Source organism: Helicoverpa zea, chromosome 9, assembly GCF_022581195.2.
Source record: "Helicoverpa zea isolate HzStark_Cry1AcR chromosome 9, ilHelZeax1.1, whole genome shotgun sequence".
In the NCBI taxonomy this organism is placed as follows: Eukaryota; Metazoa; Arthropoda; class Insecta; order Lepidoptera; family Noctuidae; genus Helicoverpa; species Helicoverpa zea.
In genome coordinates this window covers 593527-617144 of record NC_061460.1, presented here as the reverse complement: position 1 = coordinate 617144, position 23618 = coordinate 593527, and the positions used below count along the sequence as shown (strand labels likewise).

The following is a 23618-nucleotide window of genomic DNA, read 5'->3' as shown; positions in this document are numbered from 1 at the left end:
GATGGAGAAAAGATAGCGGAGATGCCAAAGGGAAGGTAGGTTAGACGCCTTCTTGTAGGTCAAAGTAACTTACGGTAGGCGGGATCTGTTACTAGTAGTTACCATTCGGGTTCCTTGTCGAATCACGACAATCTGTCATAGATTCTTTTCGATTTATTGGTTATTTTATTTAGATAAACGTAGAAAAGCGGAGCTAGCGACGTTCTTCGTCCACCTAACACCCCGCATTTTAGTAGGCTACTTTCTTAAGAGCTAGCTTGATAGCTTGCCTGATAACACCTCCGCTAGTCATTTTGTTCTCCCTGGTCCCAAAACATACATATTTATAAGTGACGACATATTTATTCAAATAACTAAGAATATCTCCCGGTAGTGGGGGGTGTAGCTAAACTATGGGGACTCATTTCTCAACGAGTGTTTATTCTCTTTTGTGAGGAAAAAGTTTGAGAGAAACAATTTAGGTATACACATACATTCTTATACTAGCTTTTGCTATTGATTTTACTTGCGACTTGTGAGAACTACATAATTCCTCGATAAACGGGTTATAGAGGTATTTAACACAAAATATTTTTTGTACAAGTTTGAGAAACTATTAAAAGTTACAGTACATATATCACCTAAAAGGCGAATTAGTCACAAAAATGTCGTTCTAATAAGCCAGCGTTCACAAACATTTTGTTAGCTTTCCTTCCATTATTCAACATAAGTCTGCAGTAATAAGTACAAAAACGTTAAGACCAAGCGTCACGGTTCTAATCTGCAGATGACTCGTGAGCAGATTAATTAAACTCAGCAGATTGTGATTGTCTTGTTGCTCCCGAAGTTTCCTCGCCCAACAAAAGCGGGTTTATTGATTGTCTTGTCGCTATTTGTACGAAACATTTAACTTCCATGATTTTGGGTGATGTTATTATATTACTTGGATTATGGTTTTCCTTAACAGTTGCTCGTGGGAATTTAAGGTATTTATTTACCTTCTTTTCACGTTCGTTCCTCGTCCGTTTATTTATATCAGAAATAAAGTGTTTAGGTCAGTTCAGAAAGTATTTGACTTTGTAAAAGTGGCATGTGTTATTATAATAATTCTTGCTCATAGTGTGATTTTTTCTTTAGAAAAAACTTTGACCCGTGAATACTTGCGTCATTTACCTCTAGTTTTTAAATATTGTCACATTGTTTTTGTTTCAACATAATACAAAATTAATTAACATTGCATAATTCTTTGATTCATAAAAATAAATACATATAGAATCTGCGAATAAAATGTCAATCACTGCAGAGTTATAAAGGAGTATCGTGTACCGTCACCCTAACGTTTACTGCTGCATGTCAAAGGTAACCCGATGAGTAACGACGTCTATCTTTCAGGACTGAAGCCACTCTCACACTGCCACGCGAATACTTTTATTTCATCTACTTATTTGTATTCCATAATGACGTGATTACAGTTCTTCAAAAGACTAAATTTAATTATAGTACAATTATGGACACAATTAGGGCATAGCTACATATTTAAATTAACAACACATACAATGTAATAGATTACTAAGTTGATGCTTTTTACAATATTCTTTGCGCAGAAAAGACTACTACTCTTTAACTATGACCGAAAGAAATCCGCGTACTATCGTGTGGGCTGTAAATTGCATTTACCTATGCACAAGTTGTGTGCATCTAATAAAGAATCGTATGTAGATGAATGTATATCATTTTACGTATTTTACAACACACTGCTAACATGACAAGACACGTAGTAATATTATATAGTGCAGTGTTGTGGTAGTGTGTGATCCGCTTTACCGAGTTTTATGAATGCCATTCTGTGCTCTGCTGAGCTTAAAATATTATGTGAATAAGCGTTATTATAGCTCAGTTAAAGGCCGCGTCTCAAGGGATATTTTAAGATAATGCTCGCACTAAATGGGAGTAATTTAAAGGTGAAAATTAAGCACCTTGGTCTTTTTGCATTATTAAGGGATCAGCGAGGGAGCGATAATTATTTTTTGTGGATTTCTATTTAATGGGTATTAATGAGAATTGTGGATTAAGTTAATAACAATATTTATGTTCTTTCTTACATTTTATATGTTAAAAACAGAGTAAAGAAAAAGATACATCAGTCTCAGAAGACAATGGCAGCATGAAATAGACATCAATTTAAGGAATGTTCTCAGATCTCGTTAGATAGAGACACGTAGAAAAAGAGAATAATCGATAACATTCAACAGTGAGATTTTATAGGTAAGAGGGCCATTTTCAATGGAAATCAGCTCTTAATGTCAGTATAGTAAGTACATTTTACTGCATGACTATTCACTATACATAACCGAAACAAAGGCGATTATCACACTGCCCCGCATGATGCAGCGTAGTGCGTGGATGCGTTTTTTTCCGTTGTATGGAAATATCTCCGTTTGTATGGAAAACACGCATAGTCCAACACACTGAAAATGCATCCACGCGCGTTCATGCGGATCACGCACATACATGCGGAGAAACACGCACCCCCGCGCGTAGGTGCGGGGCGAGACGCAAGGTATGGCACACTGAATCCCGCAATGCCGCGCGTGATTTTGAATGGGCGTGACGTGTATATTTGAAAATGGAACTCGCTGTGCGTGAATTTACAAAACGCACCTACGCGCGTGAGTGCGTGAAAAACCCGCACGATGATGCAGATCTGCACTCCCGCAGGAACGCGCGTAGGTGCGTCGACACGCAAGATGCAGCGTGATGCGGGGCAGTGTGAAGATCACCAAAAGCATTAGAATAAAAATAAAAAAACTAAAACATAAAAAACCAGAGTCCAAATTCATCATCAAAAGCGAATTAACCGCGTCCATTACAATTAATTAAATTATCGTAATAAACATTCGTTTGACCACATAATTGAAAATTTCACTTGAATGGGAGCCATTCTTTTATTACAAAGATAAAAGATCCCGCGTTTTTATTTGAAGCCGGTAGACAAACTTTATTCAATTAGCCGACGAAATCAAGTTTTGAGAGATTTTTTAAGGAACAAAGACATATCTTTCGTATTTAAATTCATTTGTTTGTCTGTGTTTTAAATTCATTTGTTTTATTTGTAGAGGTATTTCAGTTTGTTTACATGTAAACTAGCTTCCTCCAGCAGTTTGACTCGTGTCCTGTAGAAGCTATGCCGCGTACCCAGATAAAAAGTAGCCTGGGGCCTCGATAAATAGGCTATCAAACACAAACAAAAGTCAAAGAGTTACAAATCTATTAAAAAAAGCAACTGTGTTTATTCATGCCTGAGTCGCCTTGTCCAAGAATTTAAATTAGAACTTCCTAAACTAAACACAAATTCAAACTTCATGATGTCATCATCAGCCTATCGCAGTCCACTGCTGGACATAGGCCTCTCCAAGTGCACGCCACTGAGATCGATTTTCGGCTTCTCGCATCCAGCTCCTGCCAGCCGTCTTGCGCAAGTCATCACTCCACCGTGCCTGAGGACGTCCTACACTACGTTTGCCGAGGCGTGGTCTCCACTCTAGAACTCGTTTACCCCAACGGTTATCGGTTCTTCGGCTAATATGGCCAGCCCACTGCCACTTCAGCTTGCTGATTCGGTGGGCTATGTCGATGACTTTGGTTCTCTGACGGATTACCTCATTTCTGATGCGATCCCTCAGAGAAATGCCGAGCATAGCCCTTTCCATAGCCCGCTGAGCGACTTTAAACTTGTGAACCAGCCGTACCGACAGTGTCCACGTTTCGGCTCCGTAAGTCATGACAGGTAGGACGCACTGATTGAAGACTTTTGTCTTTAGGCACTGTGGGATCGACGATGTTAGGACTCGACGTAGCTTCCCAAATGCAGTCCAACCCAACTGAATTCTCCTATTCACCTCGTCCTCAAAGTTGTTTCTACCTAACTGCAATGTCTGCCCGAGGTATACATATTTCCGAACAACTTCGAGAACGGCGCCGTGTATCGCAATCGGTTCCGGTAGAACATGTTCATTGAACATGACCTTGGTTTTGTCCAAGTTCATCCGTAGGCCGATGCGTAGAGAAGATTCAGCCAGGTCGTTCAGCATCTGTTGTAGGTCCTGCAGCGTTCCCGCCATGATGACGATATCGTCAGCAAATCGCAAGTGAGAGATGTGTTCGCCATTGATGTTGATGCCGCGTCCTTTCCAGTTCAGCGTCTTGAACATATCCTCCATTGCATTAGTGAACAGTTTCGGGGAAATAACATCCCCTTGTCTCACTCCTCGATGCAACGGTATGGGCCTTGTTTGCTGATTCTGTACTTAGACGGACATTGTAGCGGCTTCGTAGAGACATCTCATCACTTGGATGTATCGCCAATCTACTTGACAACGCTGCAGGGACTCCAGAACAGACCAGATTTCAACCGAGTCAAAGGCCTTCTCATAGTCCACAAACGCTAGACACAGGGGCTGATTATACTCTTCGGTCTTCTGTATAATCTGCCGCACTGTGTGGATGTGGTCTATGGTGCCGTATCCGCTCCGAAACCCAGCCTGCTCCGGTGGTTGGAATTCGTCGAGTCTTCGCGCAAGTCGGTTCGTGATCACTCTTGAGAACAGCTTATAGACGTGGCTTAGGAGGGAAATGGGTCGATAGTTCTTCAGCTGATGATTCATGTCACTTCATCTATACTAATATTATAAAGAAGAAAACTTTGTTTGTTTGTTTGTTTGGTTGTAATGAATAGGCTCAAAAACTACTGGACAGTTTTTAAAAATTCTTTCACCATTCGAAAGCTACATTATCGACGAGTAACATAGGCTATATTTTATCCCGGTACGGGCAGTAGTTACCACGGGACGCGGGTGAAACCGCGGGAAAACGGCTAGTAAGTAGATAAAGTAAATATTTCCCCGACCCGCGAATTAGTACCAGGATTCCATGTTTTCTAGAAGCTCTACCGAGTAACAAACCAACATCACAGCTGAGTACCGCAAAATTAGTTAAAATTATATCATAAAAGTAAATGTTTGTTTATCAGACCAAAATAGATGAAATATTATGTAATTAAATAACAAGTTATTAATTAACCACGCTATTACTACATTATTATAATTAATTAATAACATACTCAACATCGTTATAAAATCAATCAATTTTACAATAACAAGCTTCGACTCGCGGTGTCGTTCACATGAGAAATACTTAGCCTAGATATAAAATACATGGCCTAACATTAATAATTAAGAATCTTAGAAATCGGACAAACCAAGTTCGTAATATTAATACAAGGTGTTGATTTGCATTTGTGCCATAGTTCAGGAGGAGGACATACAATACGTAAATAATCGATTGGAATTACAGTAGATGGGAAATAACTAATATGCACTGCTTTTTTTGTCATTGTAATGTCGTGGTATTTCCGAAGTAATCCAATTTTATGAATGAAATTTATGAGTGATCGTTGCTTATGCTTTATGTTTGCGTTTGTGTGAGGGTGCAGCACGGTTTTAACGCCAGTAACATACGCGCCAAGTTTCAATAAGGCTAGATGACATTTACGGAATTCCGAAAAAAAAATTAAAGAAAAAAAATTACGTACCAATTTTTTTATTGATTTGGATCGAGAATCATTAGCATAATTACCTCCTTGAATATGGCACGGATGCAAATCAACAGCTTGTATAGAAAGTAAAAAGAGCAGTGACTTTTCCTGGCGAGTGGTTTTAATTCGATTTTATTTCGTTTTTCTTTGCAAATCCTAATCTCGGCTAAGCTAAATTTAGTAGCGTTCGGCTATTGTGTGGGATTCAATACTTTTACTGTGCTGCTGTGAAAATTGTGGGAAATGCAATCGAATTACATAACGAATCCTGCCCTCCAAAGCCCCAACTCAGTGTTTGATAATAGTTTAATACAATTTACTATATAATATCCACTAACATTATTAAATTGAAGAGTCTGTTTGTTTGCTTGATCGCGCTTGAACTTGATCGATTCGAAAAAAAAAATATTGAGCAAGGCTTGTATATGAAGAAGGTAGTCTTCACGAAACGCAGGTAAAGCCGCAGGCAGAATCTAGTAAAAAAATATCTTCAGGGAATAAAGTAATGAAAAGTTTGTCCTCAGTAATTTGTGACTAAAGTCAAAAGAAAGTTGTCACCCAATATTAAAATGACCCTCCAAGAAGCCAATTCATATCAATTGAAGAATAATCTGAGAATTGAAATCAATAAAGTTTTCTAACAGACCTAAAGAGGTGCAAGAAAGCTTTTCTGAAGTTAAAATTTCTGATAATTAATTCAATATTGATTGGGACTTACGATAATAACTGTGAGTCTTACCCTACAAGGGTAACCTTTGGTCAGAATAAAGGGCAAGGGTCAAAAGGTATAAAAATAAAGTGTTGAGGAAAGTATGAAATAAAACGTGGATTGTTCGAAGGGCGAAGTTAAAAGCATCGTTTGATATCGCGGAGAATTCTATTATGACGAATATAAAGGTAATATGAGCAAAGGGAATATAGAATTCTTACGAGCTAGTTTAGATTTCAGATTGTAGTGTGAAAGCTTTAGTGAGGGGAATATAAAAATAATGTTAACACGCGCAACAATGAAGTATAGGTTTGTAGTGTATGCAGGTACATGTGCATCATTGTATAGGTTATGTCATTATTATGACGCCTCGTGCGCATACGTCACTCGGTTATAAATACCGGATCGAGCGGTGGGGAGTCAGTCGTTGTCAGACTGTCGACCTGTGTGGTGGTGCGTTGGCGAGTCGATTAACATAATACATAAAATGAGCGTACAATACATTGGCGACGAGGATAAAACCGTGAGTGTTTGGACCAACAGTTACCTATTATCTAATTTTTATAATTTTGAACTACCTATTAGTTCTGTGATCCAGAAAAATATTTGATATACAAGGTTATACTAAATAATTTGTCCTATTCATGCCTATACCAAATTAATGTATGCTAAATAAGCTTTGATAACAAGTAACCTCTGACCGATGTTAATATTCAATCATATTAAAAAGTGCAAAAGGAAAGAAGGAAGGGAAGAGAGTAGAATGACAAAGTATACATAACTTTTATGTTCATGTATGTATCACCCGAATTGCAAACAAATTTTAACCTTTTTACGTAATTCTTTGTTTAAGTTTACCTTGCTACAATTCTAATGGAAGTAGCAATATTTATTGCAGGTGTTAATATTTATCAAATGAGTAATTTATAATACAAAATCATTACTTGGTGATCAGTTTACTCATTCTTAAACCTGCATCAAAGTTTATTCAATAATAGGCATTTATTGGAAGCAATATAAAGTTGCTGGTTGTTGAATTGTCGTCAAGACGATTTTAGCAGTGGTGGGATTTCCTAGAGGATATAATACAATAACCTATTTGCCTTATAATCAATTGTGTTTAATAATTGTTGTGCTTGCATGCCAACAAGGCGGAATGTACACGGATCTTATTATGTTGTTTACAATCCTATTTTGTAAGTGCCTGCATTCTAAGCAAATAAAGACCTATTCTATTCCAAAAATCTGCTGGTCATTAAATTGACAGCTTGACGGTTAGCAGTAGTGTATATCTACTGGTCATTAGATTGACAGCTTGGCAGTTGGCAGTAGCGTGTATCTACTGGTCATTAGATTGACAGCTTGACAGTTGGCAGTAGTGTGTATCTACTGGTCATTAAATTGACAGCCTGATTGTTGGCAGTAGTCTATATCTACTGGTCATTGAATTAACAGCTTGATGGTTGGCAGTAGTGTGTATCTACTGGTCATTAAATTGACAGCCTGATTGTTGGCAGTAGTCTATATCTACTGGTCATTGAATTGACAGCTTGATGGTTGGCAGTAGTGTGTATCTACTGGTCATTAAATTGACAGCCTGATTGTTGGCAGTAGTGTGTATCTACTGGTCATTAAATTGACAGCCTGATTGTTGGCAGTAGTCTATATCTACTGGTCATTGAATTGACAGCTTGATGGTTGGCAGTAGTGTATATCTACTGGTCATTAAATTGACAGCTTGGCAGTTGGCAGTAGTCTATATCTACTGGTCATTAAATTGACAGCTTGACAGTTGGCAGTAGTCTATATCTACTGGTCATTAAATTGACAGCTTGACAGTTAACGGTAGTGAACGTCTACTGGTCATTCAATTGACTGTACACGCATAAATTATCTGGCGATAGTTGTCAACTACTGCAACAACTAAATAGTAAATCTTGATAATTTTTATATTTTCTGTGCCCGGTGATTTGGATCATAAAAAGCTTCCAAACTTAACTTCTCAGAGTCTAGTCAACAACTTATACCTGCTATATTGTTCTGGTACTTAACTAACTTAATTCAAGTGCTTGCAATATAGAGGATATTACAAGAACAAACTGGTGGGTTATATACTCAACGGTTCTACAAATGACAAACATGTGCTAGGTATCTAGTTTAACAAACAGCACATTGAGGGACCGTAGTAGGTTGGCCATGTATGTTGAAGAACTCGCCCAGCTATACTGGTATGTATTCACCTATGCACAACATCCAAGTCCACCAACACCTCTAGTGGGTTGCCTACCCATAATAGTGTTAATTATAACAGTTGCTCAGTCACCCTAGGTATAATTTCAATACTTTTACTTTATTTTGCTGTATTAAAGAGGTTGTTATACAACAGAGATATTCCAGAAGATACAGAACAGTAGAACAGCATACAAGCAGCAATACTAGCTGGAAAATGTGGATCAAAATTTTGGTATCCAATAGATAGAATCTTTGGTAAACATGCTAGCTCACAATTGTAATTTCAGTACTTTAGGTTGATATAAAACTCTTAGATCAAAAGAATATGGAACTAAGCATTGGAGCAATCTGTGATTTATTTGACAATGCTACTTTATCTACCCAACTGCCTCGTTGGTCTAGCTGTCGCAAGCGCGGCTGCTGAGCACGAGGTCTCGGGTTCGATTCCCGGGTCGGGCCTGGAAGTTGGTGATTGATACACCCGTGCATCGGAAAGCACGTAAATGTCGGTCCTGCGCCTGATCTCTTTCCGGTCGTGTCGGATTGCCGTCCCATCGGGTTATGAGAGTGAAGGAACAGTGAGTGCACTTGTGTCTGCGCAAATGCTTGTGCACTATAATATGTCCTGCGCAGTTGGCTAATCCCCTTACGTGAGTACAGCCGCCGTAGCCGATAATCGGCTAGGAGGACATCATCATCATTTACCCAACTGGGCCTTCTCATCTGTGACAAAAAATCTTTTAAGGATGATACCTGGAAGGAGTTCCAATGTAGATATTTACTCTGGGAACTGTCTAATGATGATTAGCTCATGGATGATTGTTGCAATCAAGTTCTCAAAAGTTGATGATTGCGTGTGCTTTTAAAACCTTCAAGATTCAGGCTTGAATGAATTTTAATTGGTATCTTAGCCTCTTTTTTATTGATTTACATTGGTGTTTACAAATAGTTTAACAAAGTGGCCCTCATTATAATATTGTTATTTGCAAATTATGTTTTACAGTATTGCAGTACCAATAAGCAGTATAAGTACATTGAGAGTTGTGGAAGAATATGCTTCCATAGGGGCGAATAACATAACCATATATGAACATATATGAAATAGAATCCATTTATTGATCTCAAGTTAATAAATCATCACATTAATATATTCTTGAAGTGCACACCTACTTGTAATATAAAGTTGTGTAATTTCCTCAACCCATCCCATAAGATAAGATCCATATGGGTGGTGGGATGGATATCTATTAACAAAATAATGTCTTGTGTCCATAGCGTTAGGGTTAATAATAATTGATCTTAGAACACCAATCTTAGGTTACCGTAAGACAATTGGACTCGCACGAGAGGTAAAGAACTTTATCACTATTTACATTTATCGACATTTATTACTCTTTTGTGCTAATTAAACTACACAGTTGCGTCGACATTTGGTTAATAATAACTAAAATATTATTAAGTTCCTAAGTCCTACTGCAATATATAATCTGAGTAAGTGTTCCTTAAAGTATAGGAAGTAAAATTGCCCTTAGTCACCAAATCGTTTAAAAATTTACTTGGGTGCTGTCCCTATAAAAGATAATAATATTTTTATATTCTGGTTGTCTAACTAAAACAACGTAGATAAAGTCAGCTGCAATAAAGGGTAAGCGCTTTTGAACGAAACTATAAACATACTTATGCAGCCAACTATACTTACATAAAAAAAAAAAAAAAAATATTACGTTACCTATACGCGGTCATGAAATTGGAAAAGCGTAAAATATTAAAAATGGAAGCAGCACAAAGCTGATCATCAAATTGATGAGGTCAAGTATGACATGAGAGCAGCATAGCTGCTCATGAAATTGAGATATAGAATTAGAATCCCACATTTATCTATGTGTAGACAGATGTTTTAGAAAGGTTAGCGGTTGTTTTGCAAAAGGAAAATTGCATCGACTAGAAAACTGTTTGTGAGCTGCTGTCACCTTGTTGAAAGGAAGAAGAGCATGAGTTGAGGGTCAGGGACTCTTCTATTTTATGGTGATGCAGAATGTCACAGCTTCAAAATATATAGTGCAAAGTTAGTGACACCTGTTAAAGTGCGTTCGTTGCATAATATGGTTCTAATTAGTTAAAATCTGATTCGTAATGTTACTTTACACCTTCGTTATAATCAATATGTAACCATGATACTAAAAAGCTTACCATCAAAGCATAATAATTCTTTGACTACTTAAATTTTTGAAAACCACATTAGGAAAAGCAAACAAACATTACAGAACGCAATGTCCGGTGATAATAGTGTTCTTGGATGCCTAACCGAAATATAAGTATTCCTATCGCACTATTATATGCAGTAAGGTATTCATATGTTGGGTGTTGAATGCTAAGAAGCTTACAGTTTCTTGACTAGATATTGGACATACATTGATGTAGGGTATTTAAAGCCTATATCAGAATTTCAGCGAGTGTACTAGCAGAAACGTGCAAAGTACCAGCGCTGATCAATAGGGTTGAAGACCAGATTGTTTGTTACATTGCTGAGATAATGATAGGCTTTGATATTCCACTCTCAAATTAAAAACTACATATTACCAAAATTAGTTGAGTTAGCATTCTCTTGCTTACAAGGCACACAAAGTACTTAACTCGTACATAGAACTACAATTTAAACCATTAAATTGGTGACAAAATATGTGATCGCCATTAAATTGGAGACAAAGTATGTGGTCACCATTAAATGGGTGACAAAGTATGGAGTCACCATTAAATTGGAGACAAAGTATGTGGTCACCATTAAATGGGTGACAAAGTATGGAGTCACCATTAAATTGGAGACAAAGTATGTGGTCACCATTAAATGGGTGACAAAGTATATGGTCATCATCAAATTGGAAACAGTCCATCTAGGTCACCATTCAATTGGGACGATCTTATGTGATTACTTTCCTCGTACGGCTCGTACGGTTTTGAATGAGTGAAAAGCATTGATGAGGTACCCTAATGCCGATCTTTTACCTTGGAACAATGCATTCTGTATCAGTTTTAAGTGAAGTCGAACCAAGCAAGATGAGTGCTCATTATCTGAAGGTACAGCAATATTTGAGACTTGCTTGATTTCACATGGACTGATTGGCGGGATGTCTGCCAAATGGACGGATCATCTCTAGTGTAGATATAATACAGGGCCGGAACAGCGGCTACAAAACCTGAAGTTAAACTTGCCGGCCTGATATCACTGCTACGAATTTGTCTTGTTGAGCCTGAAGCAGATGCTGGTATGTTACCGTCTGCAAAGGGACGGATTTTTATTTTTGTTTATTTCACAAGGGAAGGGATGTAGTGTCCTGCAGTATCACCGATATCTGTCGTCTCCTTAAATGGAAAGGGAAATGAAATGGAAACGGAACAAAGTAAATCAGTTTGATGGCAGTGTGATCGGGATCTGATAGCGTGGTTTTGTTGTGCTGCAGGTGTTTGATAGATCTTTAAGAAATTACCAAAATATTTATGAGTTTGATTGTTGGACTTTTTGAAACAAGGTTAAAATCAAAACAACAAGGGAGAGATGTAGTGTATGCAGGTACATGTGCATCATTGTATAGGTTATGTCATTATTATGACGCCTCGTGCGCATACGTCACTCGGTTATAAATACCGGATCGAGCGGTGGGGAGTCAGTCGTTGTCAGACTGTCGACCTGTGTGGTGGTGCGTTGGCGAGTCGATTAACATAATAAAATGAGCGTACAATACAAGGTTCAATATACGGTTCCACATATTTTTATTCATATCAAAGATAAAGAGAGCAATGGAGGGATACCATATTCTGGGAGTTAGAAAAAATAATTCTAAATGAGAAACTAGGATTTGAATTCTCTTGCCAGTACAGACCAGCTTTTGACAAAGATCGTATAAACTACCAGCTGTTTCCCGCGGTTATACCCGTGTCCTGGGGGAACTTCTTCCCATGCCTGTATATAGCCTATATTACTCAGGGATAGTCTGGCTTCCCAAAAGTAGAATACTTTTTAAACTGAGTTCAGTAGTTTCATAGCGTTCGGCGCACGAAGAAACAAACAAAAAAATATTTCCTCTTTATTATATTAGTACTACTAATTGCTATAAAACTAAAGATAACACCATATAAATTATTTAGGTAACCTACATAAGACAATAGTTATCCAGCAATATAGAGCACGGTTGATAGGAATCTTCTAAAGGTAGGAGATACAAAGACAAAAGATAAATCACGTCGGATTGACACCGCAGACGCTCCTGAAGGGCTGTCTTATTAAACTCCAGTTGTTCCCTTTGTTATTTACTTGGTTTTATTTCGCGAACTGAATACTGAATAATGAACTGCGGATAAATCAACGGGTTTATACGTGTCTATTTGTGGTTGGATTCTAAATCTGGACGCAATAAGTAGAAGGTGCTTTTTTAATTTGTTTATATTTATATTGGATCTGATTTTAAAAATAAAGAATGGTCGGTTTTTGGAAAAGGCTCGGCAGATGACAAATTAAGATGACAAAGTTAGAAAGTTTGAAGCTGAAGGCACAAAGACATGGTATACTATACTGTATAATAAATAAGCATTTATAATTGAAATATTTGGCCATTCGTCCATTGCTGAATTGAAAAGTCTCATGTGTCCCATCCCATAGCACCCATCTTTAAAAGTATGCCAATCACGTCATCTATTTAACTCAAATACTCCGATAATTCGATAACCAAAAAATCCAAACCAATACACAGAGAAACGAAGAACGTGCAAATTTCGTTGTGAAGAATGGATATCTCGACACAAAAGATGCTAATCAACATCTACCTACATTTTTGGAAACTAGGACCCAATCCAGGTACAATTCTCAGAATAGAAAATTACCAGTTAAAACTGGTTTGCTAACGACGATGTATTCTCGAAATATGAAATTGAAATTTTGGACCAACTGAATAGGTATTTGTTCGGGTTCTAGAATGTTCGAAGTTTGGGAACGAAACATACGTCAGTTTTAGGTGCAAGTTTGATTAAAAAAATTCGTACGTGGACAAGTTTTAAATGTTTTTGCGAAAATCCAAGACGGGTTGCGATATTGATAGATTTTATAAAAAAAAAAAATTAATGTTTTCCGTGTAACTATTTGAGATTTTTGTACTTCTGACATATTATAGTGGATAATAAATACCATCTGTGCCATTTTATTACACATTAAAGCAATTTGGTGCAAAACAGAGGTGCAGTTACGGGGTGTCTACATTGGCCCTTTTCAGCTACAAAATACCATTAACTATTCTCCCAAAAAATTAACTTTTGTATTTTTTAATTTCTGACCCTGTTTTACTTAGTAATATCAATGTGCCAGATTGATAATAAAAGTAGGCAACTATATAACTTTTAATTACGCCCACTCGGCCTGTTTACTTAATGTTCTCCTTCACTAATTAAGAGAGGTATTGAATTTTAAACAGCAATTCTATAAACATCCACATATATGAGTAGTCCCACAGACACACGCATCCATAAAACAAACACAAAATGAATGTTGATTCCATTGTGCATGCGGCTCGTATACGAACCGACTGCGGCGGGTTGTTTTGACAGCAACCAGCCAACCAACCGAAGTGATGCGTGAAGGGTAACCAGGCATGCGTGCTACTGGCGTGAGCGCTCACGTGATCACGGGTCAACGGAGAAATGTTGCGTTTTGGAGATAGTTAAGTAGCTTATTTGGTGGATTACAATTTCGATGTGTTGTGGGGTAAAATATTAAAGTTGTGGGGTAAACGATATGGTTCGATTAGAATAAGAAAGCCTCCTTATAGAATAAAAAACTACTAACCAAGTGTCCGCAGTTACAACTGAGTACTCTTTGAAATTTCTTCACGCACACAGATTATTTAAAATTCAATTCAATTCAATGTATTTATTTAATCGAAACGATAGTTAATTCGATGGGTGCTTATGTAATTTCTCAGATTACATACAGTATAAAAATAAATAATCTCGTGTGGAATCAACTATGTTACTTATACAAACGGCTATATGGACAACTATTTTTTAATTTTCATCTAATCATTTGCATTGAGGAACCGCAAATACAGCAGTTAATAAATAATTGATGACGAATCACACATAAAACAAAATGCATTGAAATATACCTATCTAAACTTCACCGCATTTCTAACCACTAAACCAAATAGTCCGATAAACAAAACAGCCTAATTTATATGAAATGAACACAAGCAGTCCCTAGACACAACATTAACACCACATTAATATGACCAGCACCGCAAACTGAACATTATGCCAAATCTGCTTCATATTTGACCAATATTGACGTCACTGTAAATTATAAAGTGAACTGTATAGTTAGGCTCATAGGGTCTATTTTTCTGTAGCAATATATAACCAATGTTGGGCCAAGTGCAGTGCCAATGTGATGTGGTAATGAAGCTATGGTTTTCGATGTATGGTTGTTGTGATGCCATTTTAATTGTTTTGATTATATATATCCTTTAATTCTAAAAATATCCAGTAGTGCCACTGGTTATAGAATATTTTTGAACTATATCCCTGTTAATAAGTATGTTATATAAATATGCAATTTCATACTGTTTGGTAGAGTAAGTAGACCAGAAGAAACAAATTGTACGCGTTACAGTGCCAAACACAAGTAGAATCTTGCTTTTAGAATTTTTCAAAATTTTCCATACCTTTTAACTTCCTTAAAAAGTGAACCAGGTTCTGCATAAACGTGTCGACCAAGTAATTTAATTTCTTTTACCCCCGACCAAATTAATGACGGAGGAAAAAAACAATATAATTAAAACGATGGTTTATTTATTTCCTTGTGGATTAATCTGGCTTCATCATCATCCTCCGAGCCTTTTTCCCAATCATGTTGGGGTCGGCTTCCAGTCTAACCGGATTCAGCTGAGTACCAGTGCTTTACAAGAAGCGACTGCCTATCTGACCTCCTCAACCCAGTTACCCGGGCAACCCGATACCCCTTGGTTAGACTGGTGTCAGACTTACTGGCTTCTGACTACCCGTAACGACTGCCAAGGATGTTCAATGACAGCCGGGACCTACAGTTTAACGTGCCATTCACAAACACAGCCAATGGTGTCTAAGATATACTTAGAAAGTACATACAGACTTAGAAAAGTTGCATTGGTACTTGCCTGACCTGGGATCGAACCCGCGCCCTCATACTTGAGAGATTGGTCCTTTACCCACTAGGCCACCACGACTTTGGATTAATCTGGCTTATGACTTAATATTTCAAAGTATTTTTGGAACTGCAAAAACTAAGCATGTTTCGAATGATTTTAAAATTCACAAACTGAATGGTGCCGTCTGATTCTAGACGGGAGTCGGCGCCATGTTGTTTCCCTGTCAAAGCTTAACACTAAAACGCTTTTGAGATTTGCAGCTGCATCAGAATAAATTAATCAAATTAATATTTGATACCTGTGCTTTTTTGTTGTTTAATAGGTCAGCTGGGCTTAAAAATATTTTTGGTTAGATATTTTTACTTTTACGTATGTAGATTTTTAAAAATGAATTCACTACATAGTATAAAAAAATACGGTCGAATTGAGAACCTCCGCTTTCTAGGAAGTCGGTTAAAAACAAAGTTGCTATGTATGCTAAATGTTTGAAACTACACAAGGGATTTTGATGAGATATTTTTTTTTTATGAGATGGAATGGTTGAAGAGGAATGGAAGGGGAATTGAAAATTTATATTATGTATATTTAGTGTATTTAGTATCAGTATTGTACCCGAGTGAACCCGGGGCGGGTCGCTAGTGAAGTGACACTAAAATGAAAACCTTAAGTTTTTCTTGGAATAACTTGAAATACCCTCGTGTTATGTATAGTTATGTACAGTGTAAGTACCAAAGTATTGATAACCGTTTTATAAACATAAATATGAGTTCAAACCAATTTCCTTTTTTCCCTTACATAAATAGACAATATAACAAAGCTACATAGTACCGACAATTATCCTGTCCTTTCGCCGTGGCACTCCGACCGTGAGTGGAACTAGCGACGCGTGAACTGTCCCGTACTGCTAGCAATTGTTTTCATATTTGATGCTGTTTTTCTTTTCTATTTATTAACTTGAATGTTGTTTATAACGTCGATGCATTTGATGCCTAGGTAGTTAAGGTAAATTACTTGGTACCTGCCTCAGAATTAAATATTGAAAGTGATTTCTGAAAGTATTTTGTGGGCAAGGAAAATCATGGGCAAAATTTTAAAACGTCTAACTAAGCGGTAATAAATTAGAAAAGTTAATTATGTGGTTATTGGTAAGGTGTCACAAACAGGGTTTGAAAATAAACTAAATAAACCTAATAACGTATCCATTTCCTTCCTTCAATTCACGATTTCTGACTACCTAATTGATTTTCGACTTTATCTCAAAAAAACGTTAGTACGACAATAGTTTCAACGTATTCCACTAAGTTCACCTGTAAAGCACAGTGAACAATTGACACATTTGGTAAGACACAACCACATTTATTTTCGTCTCTATCTCTACTTCCATAAGGTTGATAATCCCTTACCTCCTGCGGTGTATATCGGAAGATCTCGTGCATATCTCGGTACCACTTGACGGAGTGCAGTGGAGGCTCGTGCTGTTGCCTCATGTACTGGCATCGGAGCTCTGCCTCGCGCCTCGGGTCTGCCCATAGAGGCACTTCTAGTGATGTGATCGTGTGCGATACACTGCGGGCTGGAACAAATGAGAATAAAGTTTAAGATTTTAAACTTTGTCAGTTGAGTGTAAATCTGTATTCTTAAGTATTGTGAAAATAGTAAAGAAACTGAAATAATAATTGTTTGTTTGCTTCAACGCGCCTATCGCAAGGACTATTTTGCTGATTTTAAAAATCATGTAGTCTTAGATATACCGTTTATCCGGGTTATGGAAAATAGTTTCCGTGCGACACAGATGATAGAAGCTGGCAGAAGAAAAAGAAGTTGAGGGACCAAATCCGATATACCACACAACAATGTCATGTTCAGTATCGAAGCGAGTAGGTACTTTCCGAAAAAAAATGTTTACTTCGATTTGCAAACATTTTTTTTCTGTGCCTGTCTTGCTTGTTTCACGTCTCTACATAAGACTCATAACCAACAGCTAGAACAGTATGCTGATCACCTAATTCATAAAACTACCTGAAACTATCATACTACTCCAAATACCCACCAAACTTAGTCTATATGACGTCATCAAAAACCTCTAGATACCCTCACATCGGCGCCTCGTGGAACAAAACACGTGATTTTCGCTCCAATCTTACAGAGCTATCGAACTCCATCAATGGGAGTTTGTTAGCAACTTCAGTGGGAGCATGGACGGAATTTCAGCTCAATTTATAAGTTACTTAAGTTGTTATCTGCGAACAGATCTATTGAGAGGTAGCTGTTTACTGTGGTTTTGCTCGTATTACTGCCTAGGGGTGAAACTGTCCGCTGGCTGTCTAGCTAGCTCTCGATCTTTGAATTGCTCTCAAGTCATTGTCACAGTGGTATATCTATTTAGAAAATAATTCAAATTGTTTAGCTGATTTTTGTTTAATTACGAACTATGCATAGGCGACTGTCATTATGCTTTCAATGTCCAGATAGATAGACTTCTTCCGTCTTACCACAAAAACTTTTAAACGTCAGTTTATGCCTTGTCTAAAAAAATGTCAAATTATGACGTTGACATATGGTTCATTTTGCAGCCAAAATTTTATTAGACAAGTGTAAAGCAGGGTTTAAAGTTTTTGTAGTAAGGCCCCTTCTGTTTTATGTACGTGTGTGTGCGTGAATGCCTCAAATTCGTTATAGTTCGGCCATTCAGAGAATGCGTTCCTGACACGTCGCGATTGAACTGACGACGTAACTTTGCAATGGCGTTGCAGTTACGATAAAAATATTTTTGCTGGTTGTTTACCGTTTTAACAATTGAGGAGCATTAAAACAACATTATTATATCAATAATCAATGAATGTAGTTACGTCGTCAGTTCAATCGCGACGTGTCAGGAACGCATTCTCTGAATGGCCGAACTATAGTTATGATATTTCTTATCTCCCTATCGTTTCTTGGTACCAATTAAGCGCGTAGAACTTCCAGCAATAGTTGGTAGAACATTAACACAGTTTGTAGACCGCAATGGTGTAATTAAACAACAAATTGTAGTTCCAACAGATTCTAGTTTTGCTATTGGATTATTTGAACGGAAACTTTGTGTTTAGTTCGTGTTTGTTGCAGCGATTTTCTTAAATCAATAGATAGGAGCATGTTTCTGGGGTGTGCTGTTTTGAGAGGAACAAGGAATTAGCTCATGTTATTGTAAAGCGATGAAAATGCCGAATTAAGGTTCCCTAACAATAAAATATAATTTTAGATAGATCATCTGACAATGTGAAAGACATCTTATATACTACTTATATCCTACTTATATTATAAATGTGAAAGTTTGTGAGAATGTATGGATGTATGTTTGTTATTCTTTCACGCAAAAACGGCTGGACCGATTTGGTACGGAGATAGGTGATACCCTGGATTAACACATAGGCTACTTTTTATCAACACACCACGCGGGCGAAGCCGCTGGCGGAAGCTAGTTATACATAGTATAAAATATTAGCTTTTTGTCTTGTCATCAACAATTTTAGTTCGACCTACACAGTTTTGTGTAATATTGTTGTTTTTATTGACAAATCTGCGATGACCAGTGCCCACGCAGCCAATAATGGCGTCTAGTTATTCATGGCATACCCCTTACCGACCTCTGTGGTACTTATTTACGAGTATTCGAAATAAGAACGATTGTATGTCGCCAAATACTTTTGGTTGTATTTTTTTATTTGCTTTATTGTTTGTAGGAGTTTTGTAGGTGGCCAGGATTTTGAAATGTTTCTTATTTTTCGAAATCAATCGTTTATTGTACACATGTTTAAATGTTTGGAGGGAGTAAATTAACATTTTTACCTAATAGTAAGTGCTTTTCAATCTCTTTGAGGATCGTTAAAATATTAATGTTATAGTTTTGTACTTTATCATGAATAATAGTTACATTAGTCTCGTACTTAATAAATTATAATTTTACGAATTGTGTAAGTGAAACAAAAAGATCACGTTTCAAGGGTCTATTATAAGTAATAAAAATACAAAAACCTTAGCAATAAACATTAGAGTAATTTCTAAAAGAGCAATGAACTCGTTTCATCGTTAGCACCCATTTATAAAATAAAACTGGGCACTAATTAAGGTACGTTTTCGAAACTAATTTATTACTAAGATTAATTAGTACTGAGATATTCTTGGGAAAGAGAAGCAGAGACGTTCATAGCTTCATCAAACTTTATGGTTCTACCTAATGCTTGAAACAGAATGTATAATGAAATCGTTACGACATGCAAATTTCACTAGAGCGATTCAGATCTTACTACCAAATTCAGTAACGCCATCTATTGTTTATTGCCGTAAGCTACACCTTATTTTGTCACCGAATAATACACCGCAGTGTTCCGTACGTATATTTAGTGTAATCCGACCATCAGGTCATTCGCTTACTATATTGTTTCTAAACCCAACCCTCACTGATTTAATAGTCATAAAACGCAAACAAGGCCACGCATATAAAGTAGGGATTTCGCACTTTACGTCAAAGTCGGCGTTGTGAATAATTATTTTAGTTTGATGCTGGAATTAAGCTTTGGCCCATCATTATCCAAAACCGATGCGCAGCCGATAACTGACACGTACCCTCCTATTAATAGTTATTTCCCTTTGATGTGTAACGTATTGTGATATAAAGTTGTCGTATAATCACTGATCAACGACCGTTGTGTATATTCTATAGGGGAAATTGCCGCCAAATTGGAGTTGGCCAACTTACAGACTTCCCAACTATTGATAAATTGATTGTTGATGTCGGCACTTCCACGATGTTCCAGTCTGAAATATTCGCTTGAATACCTAGTACATAACTACAGAAGTTTTTTCGCTCGAATACCTGTGTCGCGTAAATCCGCTTAATTCTCCCACATTTTCCCTAAGCCTTAACAAAAAATGTGTACACATAAAAAAAGATTAGCAACCGATAAAACGGTTCGTTGAAACACAAACAAATCTGAAAGTGTTCGTTGTAACACTCGATGTAATCTCAAACACGATCTCGATGGCAACTCGAAAGTATACGCTAAGTCTTTTCACTTTCATAATCCCCTTTCGTGATACAGATTAGTATTACTATTCAATGCTTTCGTTCTTTTTTCCAAGTAACCACTACGATATTCGAGCGAGGTAGCTTAATAAAACATTCAATCGGAGCGACCCCTCTTATGTACTCTCTATAAATTTTAATACGGTCCAGGTATAAGAAGGTAGAAAAACATTAATACAGTGTGTAGTGAAATGTGTCTTGGATTTGCATAAATACGAGCGGTGGGCTATAAAATATTCTGTTGGGTTGTTGTTTTTAACGGTAATGCGGAGGTGGTCTAATGGAAAGGCCGCGATTTGGCCACCACTCTTAACCATTGTTAGCGAGAAGGGTTGATGAGAAAATTTGGCTTTGTCAAGCTAGATTTTAACAAGCGTGTTCTCGACGTTATAGTCAGTAAATGTCGTCGGAGTTATAAATAATGTGCCCTTGGTAGTACTTGTAATTTATGATCATAATCCAGAGCGTAACAAAGAATTTGGCTACAATTTGCGAGATTTTTTTCTTTCATGTTAGACAACGCTTACGTTAGATAATAAGAATAGTGTTCAGGTTTCATTTTCTGTCTATTTGTTCGTTATGCTAGATATACCTATCACTTCTTTGTGCTAGCTTTGAAAAAGTATTTTCTTACCTACAAACACTCACCCAGTTCTGACGTACAAAGTTGCAAGCTCAGGTTTAAAAACTTTCCTTTTAAAAACGGAGAGGAACCGCCCGTTAAGATAAGCAGCAACTATTCCCAACTGCAGTCCACAATTAGCTCCAAAATCTGAGCTTAGCTACCTAAATAAATTCTCCTTAGGAACGTCCAAAACGAACAACGAGTTTTAGGTAAAAAACTTTGCTTATCTTTTAATTCCGAAAACTAGTGAAGTAATCCTCATGCAATTGTAAATAGAAAATGAGAGTAATACTTTCCTTATTAAATTAACTAGTTCCCCTCTTAGCTCGGGGCAGATGCAATTTTTCGCGACAAGAACCCGAGTGTCCCACTTTCGGCCGTCTGTTTTGTACTCGCGACATGGCGCACATTTTTGTTTCGCCAAGACGAATGGAAATGAGGAACAAGTGGGTTATAGTGCTCTCGGACGGGTTACGCAACTCGCGAAGTTATTTCAAAAAACGTATAAATTAGAAACTAGGAATGTAATCACGACTTCGTTGCCATTGATTGCGCTATCGCTTCTGAGAAATCACCCCGCAACGCTGTTACGGATACGTGGTATTAATGTGTAAGGGTGCTTCACAGAAGTAATCAAGTTTGGATTAACTCATGTAAGTGGTCCCTTTTGAAGACGCCGTCCTTGCTACTCAGGGTCATCATTTTAATCATAGGCTTTTTAATTAATCTTCCGTAGAAACATATTTCTTCTTAAAGAGATTAGGTAAGAGCATTATATCATTAAATAATAATCATTGCTCACCGTTCTTCTTCTAGGCGGATAATGAATTCAGATTATAAATCCATTTCTCCTTTCAATATTTCCTTTCAGCTCGAACTACGACTACCTAGAAGCGTCCTTAATTCCGCTGAGTTCTGCTGAGATAGTGGATGAATAAAGTCGTAAAAAATAAAAAATAAATGGCGTCGATCGGAACCAGATGCCCAGTTTTACGGCTCTTCACGCTAGAGCCCCATCATTTGCGAAAGGATATTGGATGAAAACTTCCTTATTTTACGAAAAGCAATTTTCCAATTGTTTTGTTTTCCCCAGATATTCGTTTCATTCTTTTGATTGAAATGATTTGTTCGATTCCGTCTCGAAACTGGAGTGTAACGGTGACTGTAGTTATTCTAAGCTGTAAAAGTTCTCAGTCTGAACTGTGTTGGCGAACAGCGCTGCGAATAATTCGAAGCTAATCTTGCATGAAACTAGGAGGAACATATAAAGTACTTAGAAGAGCTTCGCGGATAAAACTGGAAGGATCATTAAGCCAGCCGCGAGGTGAGAGCGAGCTACGTAACGATTGATGAGACCTTATATTAAATGGTGCTTGTAATTTTAGTAGATTCTCCAACTTTGGGGTCTTCTAAGAACTAGCATATTTCACAGCAATCATCAAGTTTTTTAATCAAACCTACTGATACCATAACAATAATCCATGCAGACATGAAATGATTACATCCAATAAATCGTGAACCGATCCTTGGCTAATCCTTCGCAAAGTTTGATTATCCTCGGAGATAACTTTACTGATCCAAAGGTGAATAGTTCGGAGTTACAAGAAACTTTTAAAAGAGATAGGGTATGACATAATAGGTGACGTCGGACCAAGTTTGTTTGGTCTAGCGGTAAATTAGAAAGGGGCCGGACTGGCGCGTCATCGTTATACTAAATTTGGGGCATGATGAAGCAAAAACTTCGGAGATGCTCCATTGGTTCGTTTGCAACACCGATTAGTTGATGGGTGAAATGAAAAATGATTTTGTAGCATCAGAAGCTTATGTAAAACGTTCACCGTTTTCAGTAGATACCAGTCGTTTCTGTCGACCTGCTACTAAATTATGGCTTCCGATAAAAACCTAAGTACTTCCCCGGACTTGAATCTATCTGCATACCAAATTACTACCAAATCGGTCAACAGGTTTAAACGTGAAGAAGTTTAAAATACGTAATTTCTTGAATATTGTAGCAAAGCTTAGCATTTTTATAAGCTTTTTATATGGTGCTTCAGAATTTCTATTAGCGATATTTGCATGAACGTAAATAGCATAGCTTGCATATTCACGAAAACTACAAAAGGTCTTTTCGAGTCTGGAAATGCTAGCTCAGCTTGTGCCTTTAACAAACTAGAAATATAATTTCTATATACAGAAAACGTATCCATAACAAGTCCTATATCTGGAGAGCTTCTAAAGTAAAGGGAAGA

General features: G+C 37.2%; 1 protein-coding gene across 1 annotated transcript in view; it reads right to left on the bottom strand.

The window, feature by feature from the left end:
- LOC124633533 overlaps nt 1-23618 on the bottom strand; it is a 96570-nt gene that overhangs the window by 41894 nt on the left and 31058 nt on the right. The window contains exon 2 of the mRNA XM_047168791.1: nt 17083-17252. Coding sequence (XP_047024747.1) covers nt 17083-17252 — 170 coding nt within the window. The remainder of the gene's footprint in view (nt 1-17082; nt 17253-23618) is intronic.